The sequence below is a fragment of the Euwallacea similis genome, chromosome 22 (genome assembly GCF_039881205.1).
Source record: "Euwallacea similis isolate ESF13 chromosome 22, ESF131.1, whole genome shotgun sequence".
In the NCBI taxonomy this organism is placed as follows: Eukaryota; Metazoa; Arthropoda; class Insecta; order Coleoptera; family Curculionidae; genus Euwallacea; species Euwallacea similis.
In genome coordinates, this window is record NC_089630.1 from 232,102 (window position 1) to 258,541 (window position 26,440).

The 26,440-nt window shown below is 40.7% G+C and overlaps 1 protein-coding gene across 2 annotated transcripts in view; it reads left to right on the top strand.

The window, feature by feature from the left end:
- Positions 1-26,440, top strand: part of dac (dachshund) — an 85,146-nt gene that overhangs the window by 46,335 nt on the left and 12,371 nt on the right. For both annotated transcript variants that reach the window (XM_066401097.1, XM_066401098.1), the window contains exons 5-8: positions 4,634-4,713; positions 5,104-5,307; positions 6,070-6,297; positions 17,812-17,895. In XM_066401097.1, coding sequence (XP_066257194.1) covers positions 4,634-4,713; positions 5,104-5,307; positions 6,070-6,297; positions 17,812-17,895 — 596 coding nt within the window. The remainder of the gene's footprint in view (positions 1-4,633; positions 4,714-5,103; positions 5,308-6,069; positions 6,298-17,811; positions 17,896-26,440) is intronic.

Genomic DNA, 26,440 nt, shown 5'->3' on the forward strand with positions numbered 1-26,440 from the left:
AAAATACCCATAAATGCTCGGGCTAAGGATGTAGCTGAAAGCTGATTTGTTTGAGCCGCATGCAAAGGGTGTCACAAGTGACAGTGCTTAGAATTTCTCACCGCCCAAAGTGAATAATTTTCACTAAAAATCTATTCAGCTGAGAATCAGGCTTTAGAACCATCCCCCGTTACGAATATCTTTGTGCGTTCCATTTTGGAAACACTCAGTCCTGCCCTGGCCGCTTTCATCGCATTTTTGATTAGTCATAGACACAATTTAAAACGCGAACCGGCGCTGATAGGAATCTGAATATGAAACGGTAGCCGCTATAGTCGGCGCTATTCGATTGAATTCCGATTGTAATAACTCAACGGGAGAATGGCCGATGGGCGTTCCCCCTTATTTTATCAAGATAATTACCTATTCTAAACGTATGTTTTTTCTTCACATTTCGGCACCTATCAGCTTCGGGACAAAAGAGGCCATTCGGATCGAACGTGCAGTACTATTAAGTTTCCTAACTCATTTTAATAGTAAAAAAGCGGTAGATGATGCCCGTGCGATGGGAAACGCGTAAAAACCGTGATGATGCTTAAGGAGGTCATACATGTAAATTTATTTTTTGATTAATACTTGATAATTCGTGGTATTTCCTGGAGGAAGCAAAGTGAAACATCACAGAGGGCAAAAAATGATTAATTATTGCTGCCATACATAATGCGCATACAGTAGCATTGGGCAGGTGTTAAACCGCTGTTATTCCGTGCCTGCCGGCCAAATTAAATTTGCAAATGACAGCAATTTTTCCTTTGATATTCGACCTTTTTATCACGCATTAGTGACCGGAATTCCCAAGGTTTATACCAATGAAAACTAATACCTTTTGTAAACCAAGATATGCCTTGTTTTAATTAAGGCAACAAGAACACGCAACCCCGAAAGTCTCTTAGTTAAAACCCCAATGGGAGGTTGAGTATCAATTTTCTCCAGTGGTGTGCCGAACTAGGCCCTGATGCGTGACCCGGATGAATTTATAATTTTACCGATTGCGGATGGTTACAGGATCCTCCTCCCATGGAAATTAAAAAACGACCATGGGCACAAGGATTGAGTGCGGAAATGAGGTTTATTTTCCCTAACTGCCCCTGATTAGCGCTCGCACTGCAGCTGCGCTCGTCTCAATGAATTTCGTTAATTACAGCCCTGCCGCGAAATCAAAACTCATCCCGGCGGAAAATCTTGCCAGGAATCCGGCGGCCCGAAATACAAGAAATTAATATTAAGTCCTCATAACCAGAGGGTGATTAGCATCTAACAGTAGGCACTGCTAATCATTATTTAATAACTCTCCTGTTCGCGACTTGTCCTGATTGGTCGCTAATTGCCCCGAAACGTAATTAAATTTTGATCAACCCAGGATTTCCGCATAACCCCCCCGGATAAAACCGCGTCGTGAGAATTAACTGCAAATAAATGCAACTTTTTTCTGGTTTAATTAAACTAATTATTAAGTTTTATTGCATTTAAAGCGGCAAAAAGGGCCTTCTCACCCCTAACAAGGCCAGATGCCGCTTATAAACGAGGCAGTTGTATCTCGAAATTTGGCAATGCGTGTAGACAGTTCAGTGTGTAGTGCATGTACGAAGAGGGCGTGTTCCCCCTGCACACTTTTTTCTTATTACAGGATAACAAATGTAGACAGGCTGATGATTTTTAAAGCGACCCAAAAACGCGCCCGCTAACTGAATTAAAACGCTGCAGCGTCGGAATTTCGCAGCTGCGACTCCTGCTGACAAATGACCGACTTCAGTTTCCCTTTTATTACGAATTTGTGTATTATGCGAAGTCGAACCTAGAGTCACTTAACTATAGATGCAACAAAGTGGCGACTCGTAAATTTGATGGTTCCAGTGAATCGTCTTTCGCCAAACCGCTTTGGGGCAATAAAGCAGGTGATAAATTGCGAGGCCATAAAACCATTCCATAAGGAATAACAAATAATATGTAAAATCAAATAATGCCGCTATAACTCCCTCCATAGGCAGACAAGTCTTTATGACTTCTTATACGATATGCTCCTGCAATCATTTTCAATTTGCTCTTCTCGGCGAATAACTGCAATAAGATAAATTTAAATTTATTGTCCTTGGGAAGATCCTCTTTTCCTTTTTCGCGTTCGCGTATTATTACTTTTTAAGCGAATGGCCCTGTGGGTCATAATGAATGTGTTAATTTTAAGAGAATGGCCCTCGTTCCAGAACGGGCAGGGGTTTGGGGGGATTCTCAATGTCCGTCCGAATTTAAGTCCTGGATCTAGCGTTAATTAAAATTTCCAGAGTGTTTGTTTTCCGAAATGAAGAGTGTCGCACGGGTTCGTTTCTTTGTAGCCCGACCGGAGGATTGATATTTAATACTTTTTCAGTGGGTTATTTTTAATAAAGGATTATTCGCCGATTTCACGGTCTTGAAATCTCGTTCACTAGCCTACATGCGGATAATCCACGAGTCATTAATATCAATTGAAAAGTTATTTAATAAGGAGCATCTCCACCCTTTACCTGAAATTTTATCAATCCCGCCTCTCCCTCAATTCCCCATTACGCCGAAGAATATTAAACAACGCGTCTGCAACTGAAATGAAAATAATGAAATAATAATGAAACAAGTCGACGAGAGGGGCAATGATTACATCAAAGCAAGGGTTAAACTACTGGAAAAGAAACAATGAGTCGGGAATATCTTGCTTGCTTCTTAATAATTCAGGCCCGGACTCGCCCGCTTTTACCGGCAATAAATACCGAAAATAATTTAATTAACGGAAAGAAACTTCGAATCCAAACATTGATGGCATATCCAGGTGTCGTCCCTTCTGCACCGGGAGCGACTTTTTAAAATTCCGACTTTATTGGACATTAAATAAAACCTGCACCTTTATACCTAAATAATACGTCGCGGGAAAAATTAATTAATTCCCCCTACTCCGAACCCAAACAAAAGACAAATGCATCGCGTATCGAGTGTCAACTGTCAAGGGGGGCACCGACATCCCTGACACTAACGACCCTCCCCGTAACGACCAACTTTTGTTTCTAAAATATGATTCTTTATAATTATTTACATGCGGATTAATTATTGTTGTGGCGATGGATGGTGGGTCGGGCTCGACGAACTCCTCAGGGAGATTGTTTAGGAGTAATTTAAGAAGGATGGCTACGAATATCGGTGTTATTCGAAACCGACGAGAGATAATGGCCTGCGTTGTGGTAGTCGTTACGTTTATTCATACAGAAAAAATCCCAGATGATTCCGTAATTCTCGACTGTTGTTACCCTTGACAAAATTGTTTCCATGGAATCTAAAGACTCAAATATTAACACTGAAGTAACCTATCGAGATTGGACCACCTCTACCCCATATGACTAGCTTTGGGAATTATACGACTGAAATATGTAAACGCCTTATCAGCTTGCGACGGTAAGGTATTGTGTCGCATTGTATCGACGCGCCACCTGTGTGTTGAGTAACTAATCTATATTCAACGGTGTCCTTAGTCCGGGAGTTTATGAATTACTTCATATTTCCGAATGCTGAACTGCGAATTTGAAGTTTTCTAAAGTTACTCCTGAGACGACATTTCGACTCTAAGTATTCATCATCAAGTCGGACTTTCCGAGCATTTGCTCTAAATTTGGTTTAGTTTTCGAGGAAGCGGTGGTTTCTTCCCCTCTAAAGATAAGTAATAAAAGTCGTTCTTAATTTCGATTTCTTTCTCCATTTACCTCGCGGCGGAGCGCATAAAATAATACGTAATGTAATAGAAAGCCATCGCTTAATTTTTTAATGGCCAAATGCTTTTAGAGACGTCCTGACTGACGATGAATATTTTAAGCCGCTCGCTAAGACCGCGGGAGAACAACATTAAGAGCCCCATCTACCGAGGGATGTGCGGGAGGGGTGCAGGAAGCTATTGCTACAATTTCAGCTTATTACTCCCAACTTGGGACCTCAGGTGTGGACTTGGTGTGGAGATACGATTTTAGCGAATTAGGAGACGAAAAAATAAGCGTTTTGAGGGTGTGGCGGTTTTATGAGCCAAAAAGGATGATTTGATGTGGTTCTCTCATTCGGGTAATTCCGAGGAGAAGCGCATTTGGAGGGCCCATCAAAGCTTTCATTTACAAACGTAAAACGCTTAAAGTAAGACTGAGGACTCCCGCGGAGATCCATTAACGGCCCCCCAAATCCCCGTTTATGAGATCTGCCCCGGAATATTGGCAGCGCTTTAATAAGAAAAACAGATGTACTTTCCCTTGGTCATGTCAAGTTTGATTATGTGTTAACGTTATCACGTATAAAATTTTCAATTTCATACAAAACGTTTTCGATGATTGATCGAGTTTCCGTTTTCTGGAGCCATCGTGCATGTGTTCCTGTGACGTATCATGTTTTCTTGATAAATGTATCCCGACTTGACGAAAGATGCTTTTGATATCAGCTGACGGTTGCCTTCAAATTACTCCGTTTCGAATCAAAGTGGGAAACTTTCGGGACGCGTACGTGCCCCGATTTCATAACTTACGCCGGATTTAATATTAAGTTTTCCCATTTTCTCCCGATAAAATCCGAGATTATGAGGACCGTTTTGTTGCAGGTTGAGGGAGGAGAGGTGCGATCCCGAAAGGCCCATACCGCTAGACCAGAAACCCAGGGACCTCAGCAGCCCCAGAAATGGTAAGTTTGAAGAACACGTTGCGTAATAACCCCTTGTGTAATAATCTCCGGGTACCGCTGACACTCTCATTACCTCCCGATAATACCCGCGACGTTCCGGCTTCGAAAACCGCAATCGAAAGGCTCCTCGCACCGAAATAATAAGCCCAAACAAGCAAAAGAAGACGAAGAACGTTTGCAATTTAAGCCGCAATATTTTACATTAATCTTCGGCTTTGACAGCGGGATGCCTTCGTATTGCGATCGATACAAAATAAATAAAAAGTTAACCACCGGCCAGTGCTGTTAACTCGCAGGCGATTTAATTAATGGCCCTGAAAAGTGGGACTTAGATCGATAAATTTCCGGGAGTCCGTTTTTTCCTTCACCAAGTGTTATCTTCTCTTGCAGGTTCGCCGACTGAACACAGTCCGGTCCTGAACCTGTCAAAAAGTGGGGGAGGCAGTGCCGGATCCCTGGGGGACATTGACCATTCGGGGAGTGAGGCCGATGGTCCGGACGCCCCACCTTCTCCGCGCTCCCCCAGATCGGCGGTGGAGGACGAGGATGAGGACAACATCTCGGAACCCGAGGACGAGGAGGAGAAGGATCAAGGTACGTGATTAGCAACAATTTCCATGGCCGCGCAACATTTACGTCCAGCTGAAGTCGTGAAATATGTCCGGCTAATTTGTTTGTTTTCGGTCATGGGAATGTTGTTAAGCGAGGAGGTATAGATGGCTTCTTGACATGCTCTTTCTTCTCGCTTTTGACGGCTCAACTCCGCAGGCTTGATTAATCACCGCTGATAACTAACCTGAATTATACTCAGCCAATTAACGAATAAAAAACGTAATTTGCACTTTAAATTTCGCTCTTGTGATGGCCATTAGACGACAATAATTAACTAGTTACAGGCTTTGATGTACGATTGAGCAATCAATAAGTCAGGAACCATTCTCATATGAAATGGGCATATTAACGGCTGACGTAAAGTAATAACTCAAAAGTACTGTCGATGTAGGAAATAAACGATAATAACACCCATTAAGGCCCGGTCGCGCAATAAAGAAAATTGATGCAAAATGCACAAGTGTACAAACCAATACTTAGGCTACGTTTAGGCGCAATTAACTCTATCTTGATGCTGGCTGGGATTAGTTTTGTTGGTTAAATTCTTCCTCGAGTTGAAGACAATCTTGGGAGAATTATTGTGGTTTAGTCATTCGAGAAATTTCAATGAAATCCTGCCATTAAAAATACAGAAAAAGTTGTGCCGCAGTGAGTGACTCAGAGAGCAAACGTCCTGAGCCAATTGTCAGATGCCGATAGTCAATCGTCTAATCTTTTTTTTAACGGAATTATTCTTGTTTTCAGACATGGACGATGGGGACCTGCCGCTTCCCGCCGCCCCTGGCAGCGACTCCCACCAACAAGCCGCCCTCAATTACTCGACTCTGGCCAGCGCAGTGGCGAACGCCAACGGGCCGGTGCCCGATCCCGGCATCTCGTCCACCGAAACCCTCCTCAGGAATATACAGGGTCTGCTCAAGGTGGCGGCGGACAATGCGCGCCAGCAGGAACGACAGATCAACTACGAAAAAGGTACAAATAGTAACATGGTGTACTTGCTGAGCCTCGCCCAGTACTACATGTACCTGGCGGCCACGCACAAGAGTTAATTGTGTTTGTAGTGAACTTCGTTAGTCTGTTTACATAGGGATGAAGAAGCGTGTACATATTTATTTATTTGGTTTCAATGAGCGTTAGGTGACTTGTGTAAAAAATCCTGCAGTATCTTGATCTCCTTTTTAACTCTTAGACTTGTACAATCTCACTGTGTAATATAAAATAGCGTGGACATATCGACCATTTTGGTTCTGTATTAACCCTGTACATTGTTCTACTATGTAAAAGCTTCTCGTGTTCGAAGCAGTTTACATGCATTCATGTCTATATACATACACACATACACACATACATACATACATACATACATACATACATGCATACATACATACATACAGACATACATACATACATACACACGCACATACACACATACATACACACATACACACACACACACACAGGGCAAAACCGCTTTTCACACACCTTTCCTGACAAGTAGCGTTCTACGAGGACTGAGTAATATATCTCCGCATTTGAGACTTGTGTGGAGAGTGGTTTTGCCGCCAGGGGGCTACCGCTATGGGCCTGACAAGCGACAGTGATGGATTTTGTTGTCTGTCAGCTGGAGTTAGCATATTATATAAATATGTGCCATTGCGACTAGAGTAGATATGTTTGATTTATTTAACTGAATTCCTATAGTTAATTTATGTTATTATTATTTAACGACGAATATACATAACGATTATTATAAATAATAATAAATAAATAGTAAAAAATGGGCTGGAAATTTTGATGCGACTCTGTAAATATTTGATTGTTGGTAATTGCTGTGGACGCGATCCAACATTGCTGCATTAGACGACAGTACCTCAATAGAAAATCAAAATTTTCTTCCCACCCTAAATTGATCAGTAAACCTCTGTTAGATAAGATATACTAAGTGTGATGTAAAATGTTATCTCTCAAAATTCATAAAATAATAAATAAACGAAATTATTTAAAAGTGCAAGTTTTTAATTGCCCCAACCCTCAAGACGAAGAAAATTGGCAAACTCCTTTAGATTTTTGGTTCAGAACCTTTAATGGCAGTTGTTACCCATAAAGTACTCAAAACAGATACGAAATCCACCGCTGTTGCTTTGATCAGTAGGTGATAGCGAGCAGAACGCAAGGAAAGTGTAGTACCACTCTCTATCGATCGTAAATCAAAAACCTTTTAACAACCTACAATTAGTAACAAAGTCGTTCCTTTATGTGCCACTAATCAAGAGTTCAGAAATGCTTCACGATTGCTCAAAGGTCAAAAGATCTCTACATTTTTTTTTGGACGTTTAAAATCGCTAGATGGAAGAGTGTTGAAGAGATCTTTTCGGATATTGATGAGCGGTTATTTCTCCATACTAAAAAAATGTGGTTTGCCAATTTTTGTTGTACTACACAAGAATATGTTCTGCAGGGCAATAAACCGTACATCATGTAAATGGACCGCATTCCCCGAATGAAACATGCGACTATAAAAACCCAAAACGTCGGGCCTTTATCTTTTTGTTTTGTTAATTTTACGACCGAAAATCCGAACTTCTTTCCGAAAAGGGCAATCTACATAATCGCCCATATGGACCGCTGTCTTAATGCCGCCCCGTTTAGGAGATCGCTAAGATAGCCCAGCCCGGCCCTGCGGGTGCAATTAGGGACTATTTTTGACTTTCGATGCTCGTATGGCCAACAGACCCATCAATCATTTAGTCAAAAGGAAAAAAACCGTTAAATGGGTCAGTTTTTTTGGGTTTATGTTTACTAAGCACAAAATTTTCGAATGAAAGCTCGCTTTTTTGCCGCTTTTAAGCAGCCACATCTCCGGAATCTGTGTACAAGCCTTCAGAGACTAGACGTTAATATTACTTAGTATTTCTGGGACCCGGAGCTACTCTGACATCTAGTGTTCTCGAGTGCCTATTTCCAGGATGAGACCCAAATTTGTTGATAAAAGCTGAAAAATATCCGAAAAATTTCCTAATAAGGGGAGAAAATCTTAAGCTCCAACACCTCGGAGACTTACGCACCAAAACATGTCTTGATGAGCTCAATAAATCCGCACAAACTATATCCTCATTAGTTTCCAAATACAGAATCAGTTTGATTACTACTTTCGGTTCCCCAAACCGCATTTGAACGATCCAAGAGGTCAACAGTGGAGGTCTCTGTATCTCCTAAATTTCTCGTAGAATCAGTCTGAAATTCGCTCCAGCTCAATTTCAAGTAGTGTTGTTCTATACGAATTTTTTCGACTGGGTTAACCACACGATCAGGTTAATTCAGATTAATTTTGGACTTTTTCAGTGTCCTGTTCCACGGGAAATCTTGGAAACCCAATTAAAACTTATTCTCTGTAATTAACCTACAGCTCCATGTCTTTCTTATTTTCTAATACATATGCATGTTAAGCTCTGTGTCTTATGAAATCTAAGTCGACGTGGCAACCGCGCCATCCACTGTAGACTGTGTTTTGTTATGTTTGTTGATAAGGGAATAGAAACCCCCTCTGGGGGATCTAGTACGACTGGTCTTGCAGAGTGGCGAGTTACCTGCACTGTCTCATTATTACTCGATTTTTGCCATATTGTTTAACATGTAAATCATTAGCGTTTTCCAGTAAAACTTAGCTAATGTTAAAAAAGGTGTTGGTTATTTTTGCACGGAACTATGCCTCCAAGACTGCTCACTCAAGGTGGTCCAATCGTCATTATCCAGCCCAAAATTGTCTTGGCGGTCATTCTGTTCATTCCCTTATACCGGTAGCGTCTGCGAAATGTAGGAACTTTGGTACTTCGAGCTGAAATCATCTTACTTTAGTCCTACGAGAAGGACACATACATTGTGGTATTTCTTCGCAGATTACTAATGTGGTCACGTCGAAGCCCCCTTTCTCGCTTTCGCAACTAGCTTGCATTAAAGGTACCATGCATGGCCTCTTTCAATCGACTTATGTGCATACTGCACAGCGCCTCAAAAATGTCGAAATTTTTCTATAGTTTCTATAAAGCAAAATGTGTTGAAAATAATCAATTTGATGCATATAATGGGTGTCACATCTAGCCACCTCATAACCATAATGGTGTCGCTTCAGCCCCACTTAATTACATCGAAAGGAGGCAATTTTTAACATGTTCCCGAAGAACAATAATTAAATGACCCCATGCACGAAATCGAGCCCATTTAGGATTTAACTTTTTGTGGACTGGAAATGATATAGAGGCGTAATTTGATATTCGGTAATAACATGGTGGGATTGATTGGTTGGCCCTCAAAATAATCGGCCCAAATTACTATTGGCATCTCTTCCGATATTAAATGATATTTCGTCTCTTTGAGGGGAGTTAATAAGGTGCAGTTAGCTTTATCGCTCCAACACCTGTTTCTCTGCCTTCCTTAGGTTTTTCGCTCTTCGGACTAATATGGAGAAAGCGCTCTCCTTTAATAAACCTACGTGGAACTTTGCCATTTGGCTGTCGACGCGATGTCAGCCCCTCTCCATCAAGAGCGATCCCGAAAGGCGACGGGTAGGCAATACATATCAAAATAATCCCGATTAGTACAATTAAAATATTAAATTTCCATCTCTGAGGCATCAAGATTCGAACTTATAAACCGCTTAGGGGAAACTTGGGTCTGTCGTGGAGGGTGCGGGGGAGCAAAGCCTAAGTAAGCGCCCGGGGGGCAGTTTTGGGCCGCTTCCCCGCATTCAAATAAACCACACAAGAATTTACTTATTCCATACCGCCCTGCTCAGCAGAAGACTTGTAAATTTTGATGGCATGTCAAATTTCGAAAAATCGATATGAGCAATCTCAGTCAAAAAATTATCATTAACAGACAATCAGATATTTTGGCAGGTTAGTTTGGGTTAGTAAGTCAAGCAATTAAGGGCTAGATCTGATTGATGTGACAAGGTTGGCGCAGGGCCCGCCCCTGTGCCGGCCCTGTCACATTAGTCATGTCAGTGCCCCTGCCCTATTTTCTATCCATTGTGACATACAGTAGGGAATAAATGCATGATTAATATAAATTTCTTTCGTTGTTTTTCATTTTCGCTTACACACTTCAATTTCAATAGATTAACCAAAGGCTCTTTGAACTTTTTTTATGCTCGTTTCTTCTTTAAATCTATAATGGATATGGCTTACAAGTGTCTTAACGCCTTTCTGGATTATCCACGATTAGCTATGCAGCTAAGATTTACACGCAAATACGATAAAATCAAAAACGTTTGCATCTGGAAATAAACATATTTGGAATGACATTTGTTGCTAACGCACGGCAGCACAACAGTTGCGTGCCGGCACGGCACTGTTAGATCCTCCGCCGTCCGCTGTCTGAAGAATTCGAATTAAAACATAAAAAAGTTTTCGAATCGGAACTAACCTTTGGTGACAAATCACTAAACAAATCTAATTTAATTCAAATAAAAAGCTGAAGGAGATTTTCAACGCACGGCTGCTCAAATCAGGCCGCATCCGCCTCAAGTTAGGACACGTTGTATCAGCCCTTTGCCGCCTTTAATTACACATCAATCCCAGTCTTATCTATGCCACGAACAACATATTACAAATACAAAATTAATAGATATCAATTTCCATTTCCCGTATTATTTGCCCGGGCAGATAAATTGGGTAAACATGATTAAAAGCTTTTGCTGTTTGTTGCCTCGAAAGGCTCAAGATTATAAGTCAAAATCAATAGTACCGGGGTACTAAAACAATAACAGGTGGATATTTGCACATCGCGTCGCTTGTATTATCAGCCTGGTGCAAACATTATTCAAAAAATGGCATAATTCCGGAATCTGGAGCAGAGCGAGTGATCTCCAGGCCCTCAGGCAACGACGTCATATATTAAAGATACGGGAATTAAAAGTGTAACTTTGAAAATTTCCACATCCACATGCGTCCCGCGGGATGTTAGCGGGAATTTAAAATAAACCTTGATAAAAATGCCGTCGTGCTCGGCGGGTAATAACAAAACTTTATTCGAGGCTTGATGGGGTGGAGGGCCTATAAACCGCAGTTACCATGTATATCTTTCTTTACGATATGTAAGCAAGCCCGACAATAAGTTGGGTAACCAATTTGCATATGTAACTATGTTTCGGATATTGCCTCTCCTTTTATAAGACGACGGAGCGTATGTATGGGCTCTAATAAGAATTGCCACTGGATGAGAATGTTCTTTACGACAATGGGAGAAAAGAATTGCGGATTAGGCCCCCCGGCTCATCAGCCAAACGAGGGGATGAATTTAGATCCTTAGAGTATGGAAGTTCTCCATTACGTTAACGTATGAAGGAATCGTTTCATTGCACCTGCTCAGAAATTCCTATCAATAATCGTCAATAAATTTACACTGGCAATATGCAAAAACGGGGCGAAGAGTGAGCCACTGCTGCCCAGTGGGCAAGTTGATTACTAACCAGGAATCTACGGGTTATTATCGACGATTTGTAGTGACAACTTAATGGTTTAATTGATACAAATTGGATTATTTTTGCCCCCAATCTTCGTCATTTGAGGCCTATAAAATAGTACCGGCCATGCATGGGGGGGCATCATGATTGGGCGGCAGATCAAGAAGGGCGACGGACTTTTCTTGGGGGCAAGGGGCGGTGATTAAAAATTTCGCTTAGGACTTGCTCAGGCCAACCCTACTTATAAATTAATCACCGTGGCTACCATGAGCTGAGACACAACCGAAATTTCAAATGTAAATCTCCTTTAATGTTTCGAGGTATACAGATTGTTCGTTTCCTAAACTCAACTATGAAGCTAGGGGAGATAGATCTGGTGATTGTGCCGGATAAAGCGTGTCTCAGTTGTTTGAAATGGCTCTCCTAAAAAATATTTCAGACCTGGGCAATATGCGTTTTAAAGGATTTCTCCACAAAATTCAAGACTGAAAAACTCAATCAATAGAGACGTACGTTGTTCGGCACGTTCACCAGATCTTGCCCCACTGGATTATTATTTATGGGGAACTACGAAAGAACTTATTTGCAAATTTCTAGGGCGTTTAATCGATCACTTATATCTTATGCTTACCGAAAGAGTCGTGGTTAAGCCCCAGAAAAATACCATTTGTTTATTTAAACAATTAGACTGATAAATTTTGCCTAAAACTCTGGTTATAAAGGTCCAAATTCCTTGTTAACAACTGTTCCGCGCCATGTCTTCTTTTCGGGGGATGATTGAGGGCAGCAGGTCCGGGCGCCACAGCGAGGGTGAATAAAAAATCAGCTTATTGCTAATATCGAGGCCGCAATTACACCAAATTGCTATAAAGCGGATTTTTCGGCTGTCGTCCGGGTATTATCTTTTATTTTATTGCTAATTGTCGGCGGTTTGTAATTTTTTCGGGTCCGAGAGGAGCGGGGGCCCTAAAAAGTTATTAGGCCCCTCTCCCGAACAGATAACTTTTTAATAAGTTTCCTTTTGCGGTGCCTTGGGAAATTTATACTTATTTCGGGAAAAGTTATTATTATTACGTACTTGGGACAGTTTGATTAAGTGAGGCTACTTTTTAACGATCGACTTACGACATATTTGGACGGATTACCTCCCGGATTAAATGAACCATTAACTGGCAGTGGCTCATCGATGGTCGACAAAAGCCATAATTAAATATCTTATAAACATAAAAACGATACCAAAAGTGACGATATGCGTTTCAATAACTAATGGCCAATTTCATAACTGCTGGTTATGGTTTTATTAAACTATCACCTCTGTAAGTAGGCAGCTAAACAGCACAGATGAGTAATTTGGGTGTGTGGAGCAGTGTAAAACGAGTCCCCAAGGCGCTTCCTAACAAAGTTGTTGATATAACAAACGATCGGTGTCATAATTTTCGGTTATAATAATAAACCAACATTGGTAGCAGTCGGGAATGATTCCAAATAGCCACTAGCGACCGCCGCTGCGGTTGGACTACTTCATACACATTGTCCGCCTACGAGGCCAATCTGCCTTTATATTTGTTATGTTTTAATATATTACATGTGCCTGCGTGATTAAATGGCCCTCAGGTCGTATTTCCAGTTAACAAATCGAGATTTCTGGTCGGGTCCGTTTAAACCTGGCGGCATGACATCTCGATTTCGCCGATAATTGATTTCCCCCCGAAGAAAAATCCCCCCTTCGTTTCCCCATTGGAAATGACTTGACAAAAAACAAACAAGTGTCGGATTAGGATAAGAAACCGAGCATTTTTCTCTCCATCAGTCGCAGAACAATAGCTCCCCCCTACCTATATAACATTACCCCCGAGGAAGCCAATTTGAATAAAAAGCCCCTCGTCCCTACCTGAGAGCAAATTTCATTTTAATGGAATAATCATTTGTGCAAATATTTGAATGTTTTTTGATATCGAAACGGAAAGCTCGTTTCTTAGTTGCTCTGCTGCGCATTCATGGAAATTTAATCAAAAAATTACGAAACACCGACGGCGCTTCTTTCGCCTGTGATCGATGAGACGTGCCGACTGCCTCATGGCTCACGCTTTTCAAATGAGCCTTTTTAACGTGTCTTCGGAGCAATTGAATTTGTAAAAGAAGTTCTCAATCAACGAAAATTAACCGTACACAGGGGTTAGTGCCGAGTACAACTTGCGTTCACGTTTTGAAGAAACCGCCATTCATTCAGGACTTTGCCCCAATCGATTTTCTAAACGATATAAATCTTCTAGTAAACATAATTTCAGGTTTTTTCAAAATATTTCCGAGTAAATATGGAAACTCACTAGGGGGGCATTGGTTAAAACATAATTTCTGGTTGCTTGATCGACGTCGATAAGTGCGGATGAATCGAAGTAAAAACTAAACAAGTAAGAGGTCCTCATTAAGAAATCTCTTTCTTTTCGCAAAAGTTCAAATGAGGCGAGAATAATAAAATAAATAAAAATCCGTCAACGATCCGCAGACGTATCTGGCCACCTTGGCAGTACCGCCACGCCGCCCAACACAGAAACTCTTCTGGGCCTTATCTGCGGCCATAAACTGCGCTAAGTACTGCGTAAAGCTCTTCTTGGCCTTGTCCAGGCCGCCGATCACACGCCGCCTTATCTCCAAACCAAATATTGCGGTTATTGCTTCGGAACCGAAGCAGGAATTCTTAAAATATCTAAAACGGCGTAGGTACTGCCAGATACGACGTCTGCAACTTTGCAGCTTCGCGATAACCATTTGAATGAATACTGGCCGTGGTGGATGCGCTATCGCGATCTGCCCTTTTGTAAAAACACCGTAAATAATGATTTATCTCGGTGTAATGACTGTTACATTAAGAAGTAAGGACTGGAGAAAGAAAAGAAAATTGAATCATCGCCGTTTGAAAATTTAGCCGCCTTTCTTCCGCCTCGCCGCCCTAAATGCAATCCATTTATCACTGGGAATTTTTCGCGGTTGATAAAGATTTACTCGGTTTTCTCCCTCGTCCCCGCTAATTCTATGACTTGTGAAAAGTTTCCTGTTTATCATTATCCAGAATATCGCGATAAATTGCGATACCGCAGCATCTCCGACTATAATCCGGGTAGATAAGTAAACGTTTTAATTAAAGCATGTAAATGGCAAGGTATAAGCAGGTGCCCGTTTGGTCGTGGTTGGAGACCATTCTATGTAAATGCGACACCCGCTAATGAGCTGCTGCGCTGCCATGCTCTATGGGGCTCCGATAGAGATCCGCGCGCTTCGAATCGCTCTGCCCGAGTTTTAACAGTAGCGACTTCTTATCTGACTTCGGTATCACACGTTGGAAAACATGCGGCTAAGTGGAGCATTGTTTTCTACATCTTCATTAAATCCAATCCGACTGTAATTATTTACAATACCAGCAGTTTTGCTCCTGCTGCTGCCTCCCACTACTGCCGATCCATCGGTATCGCTTCGGCGATTTAATCTCATGTGAGCAAAGGAAAAAAATAATAACGAAGATAAACGAAATAAAAATGATGGTGCATTAATATAAATAATTGGGGAAAAGTTCCTAATTGATGCAATTTAGCGAATAAGTATGTTGATTTATCGCTTCGATCTAATTGATTGTTAACCGCCATTAGGCAGATGTCGATTCTGCAGATAAACCAGACGTCAGCAGATGTTTATGCTTCTCTTAATCGAACGGAAAATGACGTTTCTTGTTTATCAATTATCATATTTTAATTGCCGAAAAAGCCAGGAAGTTGACGCATCATTCCCGCTATTGGTTTGCTGCTTCAGGACTTTGGAGTCGGTCTAACCGTATTCGTGATATGCTTTTTGATGGTTTTAATTATCCTTTTCTTCCTTGTATGCGCAGTTTTTCGTATTGTGACGCAAAATCTTCTTCTCGATACGTCCTCCAAGAAAATCGCCCAAATGTCCAATTTACTTCAAGCTGATTAACAAAATTTTTACCATGTAAAAGTTTCAGAAACGAACAACGAACGCCCCTGTGTTCCGATTTTTCTATTAAATTGAAATTTCAACTTTTCGAAGTTTTCGGTAATTCCCCACTTCAAATTGAAGTTTCCAGTGGCGTTCCACGACGCTTGAGGAATTTCTCTATAAGCTCTAAGCTCTATAAGCTCTCAGTGTCAACCTACATATACATGTAGCTTGGAATATTGTCCCTCTGGTGAAAAGTGATCCGAAAGATGAAAGACGATTTTAAAGAAAAATCAAAAGAAGAAATAAAATTTTAATTTCTCTTCGAAGTTACGAGATGTTGAGCGAAAATCTTTGAATTTCCTGCATTTGACACGTCTAATAGAAGACGCTCTTCTAGGCAAATTGCTGAATTTGTCCTTTACCCAGCTAGTAAACTTAATGGATAGTGGACGATTTCTTGTGAAACAAGTTAGATCCAAATACATAGCGAATGGACTTTAATAGTTTCTCAAATTAACTTTGAACAATAGCCGGCGGCTGTCCAGAGACCGGCGAACAGTCAAAATCCAATCTAGATAGGAATAATAATTGAAAGGGCCCACAGGTAGTCGGTCCATTATGCCCATTCGCAAATCCACGCCAATTCTATAAACCGGGAATCGGTCGCACTTGTTGATCTGCGGAAACGCAATCCAGGGACCGCTATCTCTGTAAATTATTTCCATTCCCCACGCCACACAGTGAGAGAAAATTTCCCATCGTGGACAAAAACTTTCAACAGTGAAGTAACTAAATTTTTTGGCATTTCCTCCCACTGGCAGTCATCATGGCAATCCGCATTCGGATAATAGATAGGAATAATATGGAAATAATGGAACATATGGAAGTGATACGTCGTTTCGTGGGGAATGATAGATACATTATTTGACTAAACGTGTGTTAACACACACATACTGACGCCGAAAGTGCCGAGGACCGTTATCGCCTGCCCATTGTTTGTTGTGATTTCTGAATTAGTTGACGTGCCGGCAATGCAAATGGTGTTTGCTGATATGATTGACAGCTGGTTTGATTTTCCAGGATGGGTCCATTCAAATTCAGTAATGCTCCATGCAGCTAAAGAGAAACAATTGTATTTACATATGGAGATGCTCAATCTGAGCGTATACAATGTTTCGGTTTCTGAAGCTCAACGATGGAGAGACCGCGATAATCATGGAAACTTTGGAGAAACGTTTTAATTTTTCCTGAGCTTATTTGGCGTGATAATTAAAAATGATTGACACTTCATCATTACAACTTTTCATTTTTCGAATAATAATCTAATGGGGATAGATCCGGTGAACGTGCCGGTCAACGTATGTCTCTATTGTTTGAAATAACTACCAGGAAATATTTTAGACAAGCGTATGATTATGTGTCTCTTACAACGTGACAATGTTATGTTAGAAATCTGACGTTTCGATTTTTGACAATCATCATCAATTTGTTTTTTTTCGCATTGTGAACTACCTCTCCAAAAAACTGAGGAAAAAAACGTAAATTTAACTTTTCCTCCATCGATGTATTTAAATCTGGTCAAAATTTTGGACTCGGGCAATAAATTTCAGTTTAATACGGAATTTGCCACATAATTCTTCATTAAAGGGACTTTATTTGGCGGGTTTAAATTTGTTCCATTATTGACATGCGGATTAATCGCATGAAGATTAACAAAACGAAGGAAACCCCGGTCTTAACAAATATGTTCAATCTGATCCCGAAATGGACTATAAAGTGAGTTAAGTCGATTGATCGAACTTGTAAAACTTTGATCGTTTAAGAAACGCGAAATATGTTTTTTTTGCGCTTTTACACAAATAAGCTTAAGCAGAGTTTTCCTTTCAAGCAAATTTGTCATGAAAATTGCAGTCCAAGCCCTTTTTAAGTGACGATGGGCTCGGGCAATTAAACCTGAATAATTAATGTCCTTTCTAAAGCGAAACCGCCGACTTAGAGTGATATTGGATTTTTATGGCCTTGAGGGTGAATTTTAATTCCCATTGCATTGAAAAGTTTTTTTTTTTCAGCCGAACTGAAAATGGACGTCCTGAGGGAGCGGGGCGAGAAAGACAATCTTGAGCGGAAACTACACGAGGAGCAGAAAATCCGGGGTAAGTAATCGAGTGCGTGTTTCTTGGAGAGGTTTGTTAATTCCAACAAAAGGCATTCAAACAATCGCCTCCCATTAAAAATCACTAATTAAACTTGTCCAAACAATGGGCGTTTTTCAACCTGGATTATTATTAATCCATTCAGGTCGCTACACAGTACAATATTTGCGTTCGAGACAATGCTGTCTGTAAAAATAACCCTGAGAAACATGGGCCTTAAACAAAGACAAGTCTTGGATCAATAAACGAACAATCTTTAGTTTAATTTAATGAGGCACTCGTTTCCTGGAAAAAATAGAAAACTCTCTATATGACGGTATTGAACACGTCCTGACCCTTTGTCTACGACATGACATAGATAACATCTGTGGTCTATGCACATTAAGAAAGGCCCTCCGAAGGAAATTACGTGTCCGAAATAGATATTAGACTTTAAGGGTAATTCGCATCAGGGAAATTTCAGCCAAAAAACACAAAGTCCAGATTCGGCCAAGTGAAAAGCCATCGGTAAACGTCGAGCACAGAAGGGTGTTAGCATCCAAATTAAAGTTTGCAGAGCTTTGTGAAAGCAATTGACAAGTAATTTACCGAGACCAATGGTCATTTGTGTCGGATAAATGAGTTAGACGGGAGAGAGCGAATAAAATTAGGACCACTGGCCGAGATCAAAGCCGCCAAAGACCCACCCGAATGCTTTTAGAGTGTGAATTTGAAATGTGCGTTTGTGTAACGCACTCGGACGTTTAGTCACTCTGTTTCGTTCGCATTTGCATTCGCAGTTAATACTCCGTTTTGGGGGATGAAGCGACAAAGCGACGTCTGCCAGAAGCATTTTCTTTCATGGGATAAAGGACTGTTTTCGTTTAAAATGTTGCCCAGAAAAGATTCGTCATTACCAGGGAGCGGGTTGGAATATTGTGAACGGAAAGAGCCTTAAAGTAATCGCTTAAAAAAACACAACATTTTCAAAAAAGATCCACATAAAATTATAATTATAATAAAAATTACGGCCCTACAAATCTATGTTTTTTTTATGATAAAAGTTAAAAAAAGTTAAAAACATTAAAGGTTAAATTAAAAGGCAAATGTAACGAACAGAAGGAAACAATCTATGCGAAAATAAGAATAGCTGAAAGACTGCTACCAATTTAGGCAAGATGGAAAGACAATTGTCACAGCTCGACCAATGTTTGAACCTTCTTTGCTCTACAAAAGAACCGGGGGACCACGGTCCAAAGGGAAAAAATTGGGGTCCTTTTCGTTTCCTTGACCGTGCTACTTGGTGGAAGAATTCTTCAACGATTCAAGTATTAGTCTTGGCCTTTCATTTTGAGTATTTTTCGACAATAAAGCGGATTCGATCGATCGACTGATTGGCTGGAAAAACGTCAGCTTAAAAATATCGAAATGTTTTTAAAGAGAAGGTCGGTCGAACAGGAAAACGACAATCTGAATGAATTCTACAGAGCGGGTCCTCCCCGGAAAAGCGGTTCATTCCGGCGTGAAAAACCTTATATAAATAACCCTCGAATTTCGACGGGGAAAATTATATTTATTTTTATCGTTGCTCTGTTCCGTACGTTGTTCAGATTGAGAACGAGATTATCCACGGTCCATTGAGGGAAAATTGCTTCGGGGCGACGAATATATTTATTTTTTAATTGTACCTACTAAGGTGGAAGGGCGGGAGAATTAGAGACGTTGTTCGCGCTCCATTCGACCAGATAATGGGTTGAATATTTCAAATTCGATTGAGATGTTCCTCCGCCAATATCGCTCCCTTTTTACTGAATCAGTGGCGTGCCAGAGCTCCCGCTCGAGTAAGTGCCCCTTAACTGGTTTTAATGGTGGGTGAGCACACAAATTAGCAATCTTTTTCTAAATTGGAACCTAATCAACCGTGCAGGACTAAAGCAACCGTACGTATGTGGAACAATAATTTTCGCTGGCAAATATTTAAATTGACTATTATCACCTCGTTAAACCGACAATTATAACGCCATTCGCTGTTTAAATACACGTTTCAAATATTTAGAAATTTTTATGGTCTATTTGCACAATGGAAAAATAAAATTTTAGACTTGGTCTATTCAATTACACAGGAGCATGGCAAACTTCCTCTTATACATTAAAACCAGGATGTGCGCAATAAACAAATATAGTGATGGGCTGTGTTATCTAGCTTCCTTCGTATTCAAACGTACACATTTACTTTATGTGGGAGCCCAATCCGCCCTGAGAGCTTTACGAGACAAAATCAAAGGAATATTTCCTTTTATGAAAATATGAATTATTCCCGTAAGAAAATTGCGGCTCCCCGGAATTTATTGTGACATTTAAGGGGTAGAAGAAGGGCGCCATTGTTCGTGGGTATTATTTTCGATGTTAAAGATATTCCGAAATCACCCTTGAAGAAGATATATAAGTGCAGGGGTTAGTTGCCTACTGCCTTTTGTAATGTCTCGGACTGACCTTTGGGGAAATGTCGTCGCAATATTATATTACGACGACCGTTCGGATTTCTTTATTTGCTCCTCGGGGGGCGGCAATTTTTGGCCCCTCAAAGATGTCACAACAAGCATTCATCGATCGGTGACGGCGACGACGTCGTCAAAGGGCCGACGCCCGGCCCATGTCAGATTAATGACGTGCAGTGTCGAAACCACAAGATAAATCGCTCCAAGTTCGAAATGTACCTACTTCTCACTGATATACCCACTCGAAACTAGAAGTTTCCAATCTCTCCGTCATCATGCAAACGCGAAACAAGAAATGGAGAGAACATTTGAGGAAAATCTCTCCCCAGAGCTGAGTAATTATTAAATTTATGCTGATTCCACGTCTTAGTCGTCGGCTGTTCGAATTACGGCAAGATTTACAATATTACCTTGATACGCCTTGCTTAATTCTAATTTATCTGGGGGAGCGTCTTTGTCTGAGCTACGACTATTGCCGAAAGTATCCGGTTGCAATCGTAAAATTAAATTATGACGTTTATAATGGGCTTAATGGGCTTCCGAACGGCCCTGTCGGGCCTCTAATTGCCCCACGAGTCTCGAATTAATATTATTACTCTTTGTGGCGCACAGAGTTCAATTTCTGATGGAAATGTTTAGGATCGTTTTGGCCAATCAAAGTCCCTCATGAAATCATGTTCCAGTTTTTTTCTTATTCTTGGGAGTAATGCCTCGCACATTAGTAGGGGTAGAAGTGCACACTTGCACATCTAGATTCAACGCAATGAAATTTTTAGTAAGCTCAGTTGTAACCTTTTAATGCTATAAATACTAAATCAGAGGAGTTGAAAAGGACGTACACCGTAAATCTATAATTCGCATTAACATAACGATAAAGTTTATATTTAGCAGTCCACTAGTGACTTTTTCTCGCATTGTAAAACATTTTCAGCGCAATTCAATTTGAGCTCCTTCCAGCTGTGTTGCTCGAATTTCGAAGACCCGAATGGAAGCGACGCGATATTCCCGGTATTGCCAAATCACGGTTACATACTTATAAAAATGCAATTTTTATCTGTTTTCAGCAGTGGAAGGTCTCGAAAGAATAGTCATTACATTTCTATGAAATTGGCCTTTAACTCGGTACAAACGATTCCCAAATTTTTGCCATATTGTTACTGGCAATTGATATTTTTTGCGAGCGGAGAGGGGGGTAAATGAAAGGCGTCATCGACAACCGAAAGCATTATTATTTTGTTTCCGAAGCCTTTTTGGCAGGAAACACCGCTCCCGTGTGAAATGTGAATTTTCATTTATTTATACAAATTCCTCCCGAGTTCCGTAGACGGTCACCAAAATGTCAACAAAAATTTTAGTCCGAGCCCTTAGTGAAAAATAAATGTTATTCTCAGTTTCAACTGTGGTGGCAACTCTACCCCTACTCATGTGTGAGGCGCTATTCTCAAAAATTAAATAAAGAATGAAAAATCAGACGTATACAACATATTTATCATGTTGCAGAACATAAAGCAACAAAAAAAGTGGAATATTGCACCTGTTAATAAAAGCTGAACGTTATCGAAAAAGGTGCATTCCGGCATACAAAACTCGAATTTCCCATAAATATGTAAATCGGAATGGACTATATTGATTTATGCCCCCCGGCTCGATGTATCAAACCTGTAATTTGTCTGTTTCAGCCTGGTAATTTTGTTTATCTTTTTTGCGAAATCAGCCCTGTTTTAATTTCGAATTTCATACTGAAATTCGCTAAACTCAAGGAAGTGAGGTAGTTTAATCCGAATCATAAAGTATAGTAAATGTTTTTCCTAGTAGGAAAGGGGGACGCGACCGTGCGATTCCATCTGAATGGCCCGTATCAAACCGCATCATTTATTCCGATCCCTCAAATTGAATAAAGAAAACGTATTGGAAAAGTCACACGTCGGGCTTATCGTCATTCGCAAATCACCCCGAAAAAGCAAAAAAGATACACTTATCGGCCTCTTTCTCTCAGATTTGTCTCCAAATCCCCAAAGGCAGGGAACGGTTTTATGTTTTTTTATGATATATCCTAATACGGGCTTTCTGCCTATGCAATACACTTTTTTACGATCGAATCAACGGGGCCGATTACCTTTAGCTTCAGAGGCGCACGTCGGAATCTCAAACACCTTTTTTCCATAAAACTTGACAACACCGCTCTATTATTTTTTGTCACCTTTGACATGCGCCGATTCAAACAAAAGAACGGCCCGATGTTGCCATCACTCACCTCAAAAATGAAAACTTCTCGAGTTTGTTGCAATGCCACTGGGTTTCTCATATAGAAATAATAACATAGAAAGAGATGAAATTTCTCCCTCAGTGAAAACGTCGAGAAGCTATTTATTTTTATGTGAGTGTTATCATTGATAGCTGGGACTCCGTCGCGCGATTTTTACTGTTTAGGTGCTTTTTGATTTTATGATACATTTGCCGAGAAAACAATATTGCCTTTAATGGGGGAAAGTTAAAATAATAATCGGTTTGTCGGATATTAAAAAGATGCCAAAGCTTGTAGGGAAGGTTTTTTACTACGCGGAGAAATTATCATATTCTAGACGCCCTGTATAATCAATCATTCAACCGATGAAATCGATAAATATAGCGAGTCAATAGAAACATCCCTTGGGTGCGGCGCGACAAACTCCCACTGTTTTATAGGGTAAATCCCGTCCCGATGGGGTAATCTTGAATTCGATGTTAAGGGAAATCCCGTGTTTTAGTGCAACTCTTAAAAAATGCCGACTGAGTGATGTTAAGTGATTTTCGGAATATGCCCTTTTTGACCAGATGAAATCAATAAATCAAATTTACTTTTTCTCCTTTGTGCGGACCACTTGTCAATGAATGAATTATCGTCAAAATATCATTTTTAAATTTGTTGATTTGATTCAATCACTTGAAAGCCGGTAGAGATAGGAATAAAGACATCTAATCATTAGAATGAATACTGACGAAACGCGAATCAGGAGCCCAGTCGAGCCGCTCCTGATTTAATATGCACCTTAACTACAAACATAAAAGAACTCACAGGCCTATAATGCGAAGTTAAGTAACAATTTCCATGCAAAAACCGAGAAAAATCTGAAACAATCATAAGTGCACTAGCGCCTCCATTACTTGCCGTGGCAATTTAGATCCATTCCCGTTGAGTTTGACGTTTGTGCGAGGCTGCCCGCTGCGCCTGATGGGCATTAGGGCCCCTTTGGCCCCCTCAACTAATTATAACACTCATTACCGAAGTTTATTAATCAACCTTCGACGGCGATCAGTGGCAGGTTCTTCGAAATTCGCCCGGTAACTTGGTTGCAAAGGTAGTTCGGCTCATCATCAGCGCGAAGTTGTCGAAACGAAAATAATGCAAAACCAATCGATTGCCGAAATTGAGGATTTGCGTTTGTTTCGGGCAAAGGGAGTTTAATGTTAATCAAAATCGAAATATAATTCGAATCGATATTAATCACTTCCATGGATGACGAGGCCACAAAAGAAGTTAATAACATTCGGTCCCGACACGCTCGGATGGACACAAGAGGCGCCACCTGGTGGGTGGTCGATTCGTAACTAACATCTTTTGTAGCATTGGTGGAGATGGTTCGTGACGTTCGGCCCGTGGAGGCACATGGCATCAGTTCTCTGTACGCCAATGCCTGAGCTTTATCCATATATGCTTCGAATGGATTTTATAACTGTTCAATCAGCTTCTCTTCTATTTTGACTACTTAATTTGTGTCTAAACAACCACTTTTTTGCAAATCTGAAGGAACATTTAATTTTGGTAATTGCTGAATAGGCAAAATCGAGTTTTAGCCGAATTTATTATCGAAACCGTTTATTAGTTTCCATACACGGAGAGAAACAACCGCACCAAATTAACGTAATTAATTAAGCCTTTGTCCAAAGCGAATTTGAGCATTATGTTTGTTTGATGACATTGTCGTGCCAGCTAATTATTGTGCGCACTATTATACAACGTTCGAATTCCGTATATTTTCAATTGACGATAATTATTGCCACCCACTAGGACAAAAAGGCGTAGAATCTGAAAAATGTCGAGCATGCCGGGCTCAGCCGATGCGAGTCAAGTCAAGTGTGAAGGCGCAACGTCGCAATAATGTCGCGGGGTGACTTATAAAATAAGAAACGTCGCTCGTTGGTTTGATGCGATGCGACAACCGTCACACTAGGTGGTACTGCGCTTTTCAATTAAAAAATATGAATTTCCTTAGAGGCAACAGGAAAAGATAGAGAAGTCACATATACAGGGTGTTTTGTTTTTTGGGTGTCGAAAATCGAACGATTTTGTCCAGAAGCTTTGCCCCAATTCACTCGACCTCGTATCTTTAGCGGTTACCGAGATCTTCATTCACTGCTGAGCTCCAGGAACAGACACCCTGTAGAGTGAATTAAAATCACTTCCAATAACGGGGCTGTTATATTAAATTCTCTCCCCACCAGGAAATACACATACACACACACACAATCCGGGATTATAATACGAAACAAAAACACAGGAATGAAACTTAGCTAAGAGGGAGAAATTATAAATTCGGGACTTGCTGCCGACTTACGTCGATCAAGGAGTGTGTATGCCCCCCTTATCCCCATGGCCGGAACAGCGCGAACAAAGGGAATGCTCGCGTAAGAGGGCAAACAGTCTTCCTCCGCTTGCAGCCGAAGTATGTGGAGTGTTTGAGGACAATTTGAGGCTCTGCTCATAGATCGCAGAGGAAAGATCGAAATCTGCACGAAACGTAAATTTACATGCGAGAGGGCGAAAAATCGTTTTTTCCACTCGACACAAAAGTCACACGAGATCGGCCGATGCGGTCATCGAAATCGAATTTACGGCTGCGAAATTGAAATGGGGCTCCGCACAGAGTGTGGAGCCCTGACTGCGACGATATATCTGTCGTATATTATTTTGAATTTGTCACTGAGGCATATGCCCGAATTTAGGGGAAAAACGTGTCTAGATCGGTCCGGAATATCTTTGAAGAGAATACAGGTAATAATAAACAAATGAATTTTTGTATTTTATGCTTTGTATCTCTTCTTTTATTCATCACGTAATACAGTATGCGCTGGCCAGGAGCAAAATGCAAAAATCTACTTTATTCCAAAGTCCATCGTGATGAATTTCCTCCCCTTCTTAATTACAAGGGGCCCGTTTTAAAAGCTTTAAATACACACAATCTCTTTGCAGGCAAATCCGCATCTCTCCTGCAAGTCTTTGGCTTTAATCCTGCACGGTCATTTTCACAGAATTCATTTTTCCCAATTTTTCCTCCCGTTAATCTCCCGAGCTAACGTGCTCCTTGCTACATAGTTTTAATGGAATTTTTCTTGCCTACCCTCTGTATTCTCCAAATGGAATTTTTAATTGTTTTCAAAGGAAACTCGCCATCACATCGATATTTCCCTGAGCCCTTTGTCAGTCTCGAGTATGTTTCTTTAAAGTGTCACTGTAAGTTTTCGATATTATGAAAATATTAAAAATCCTCCAGGCGGCCGCCAAAGGGCACATATATCGCTTTTAATGCCGCATTACCATGAAAATGCGCGTTTGACAGCTGAATGCGGAATATTTTGCGCACAAAACGCCTCCAGAAACGAAAACGCAAATAATTATTATCCATTCATGTCCGTTTGTGTATGTTCAGGACCGGACCTTATCTCCTGATACACCAACTTCCTCGTTGAAAAACTACTGAAACGCTCTCATGGTGTGAACTTTTTCACCTCCTCGCAGGTTGCTCCCACCGATTTTGAGATATTTTTAATATAGTTCGACGCCACACTTCTCTCCTATATTTTTCTTTAAAATCTCTTCAGTTTACGTGCTTTGAAATATGATGCGTGTGACTCCCATGAGTGATCTCGGGATGGTTATAATGCCACACCTCTATACATGGTCTAAGGTAATTGTTAATGATGTGACGTTATTGATATCTCCAAAATGGCAGAAAGTGTTGATAAGAGATTTTTCACCCGTGAAACATCGGAAATCATTTGTACATTCAGTGTGAACTACAATTATGTTT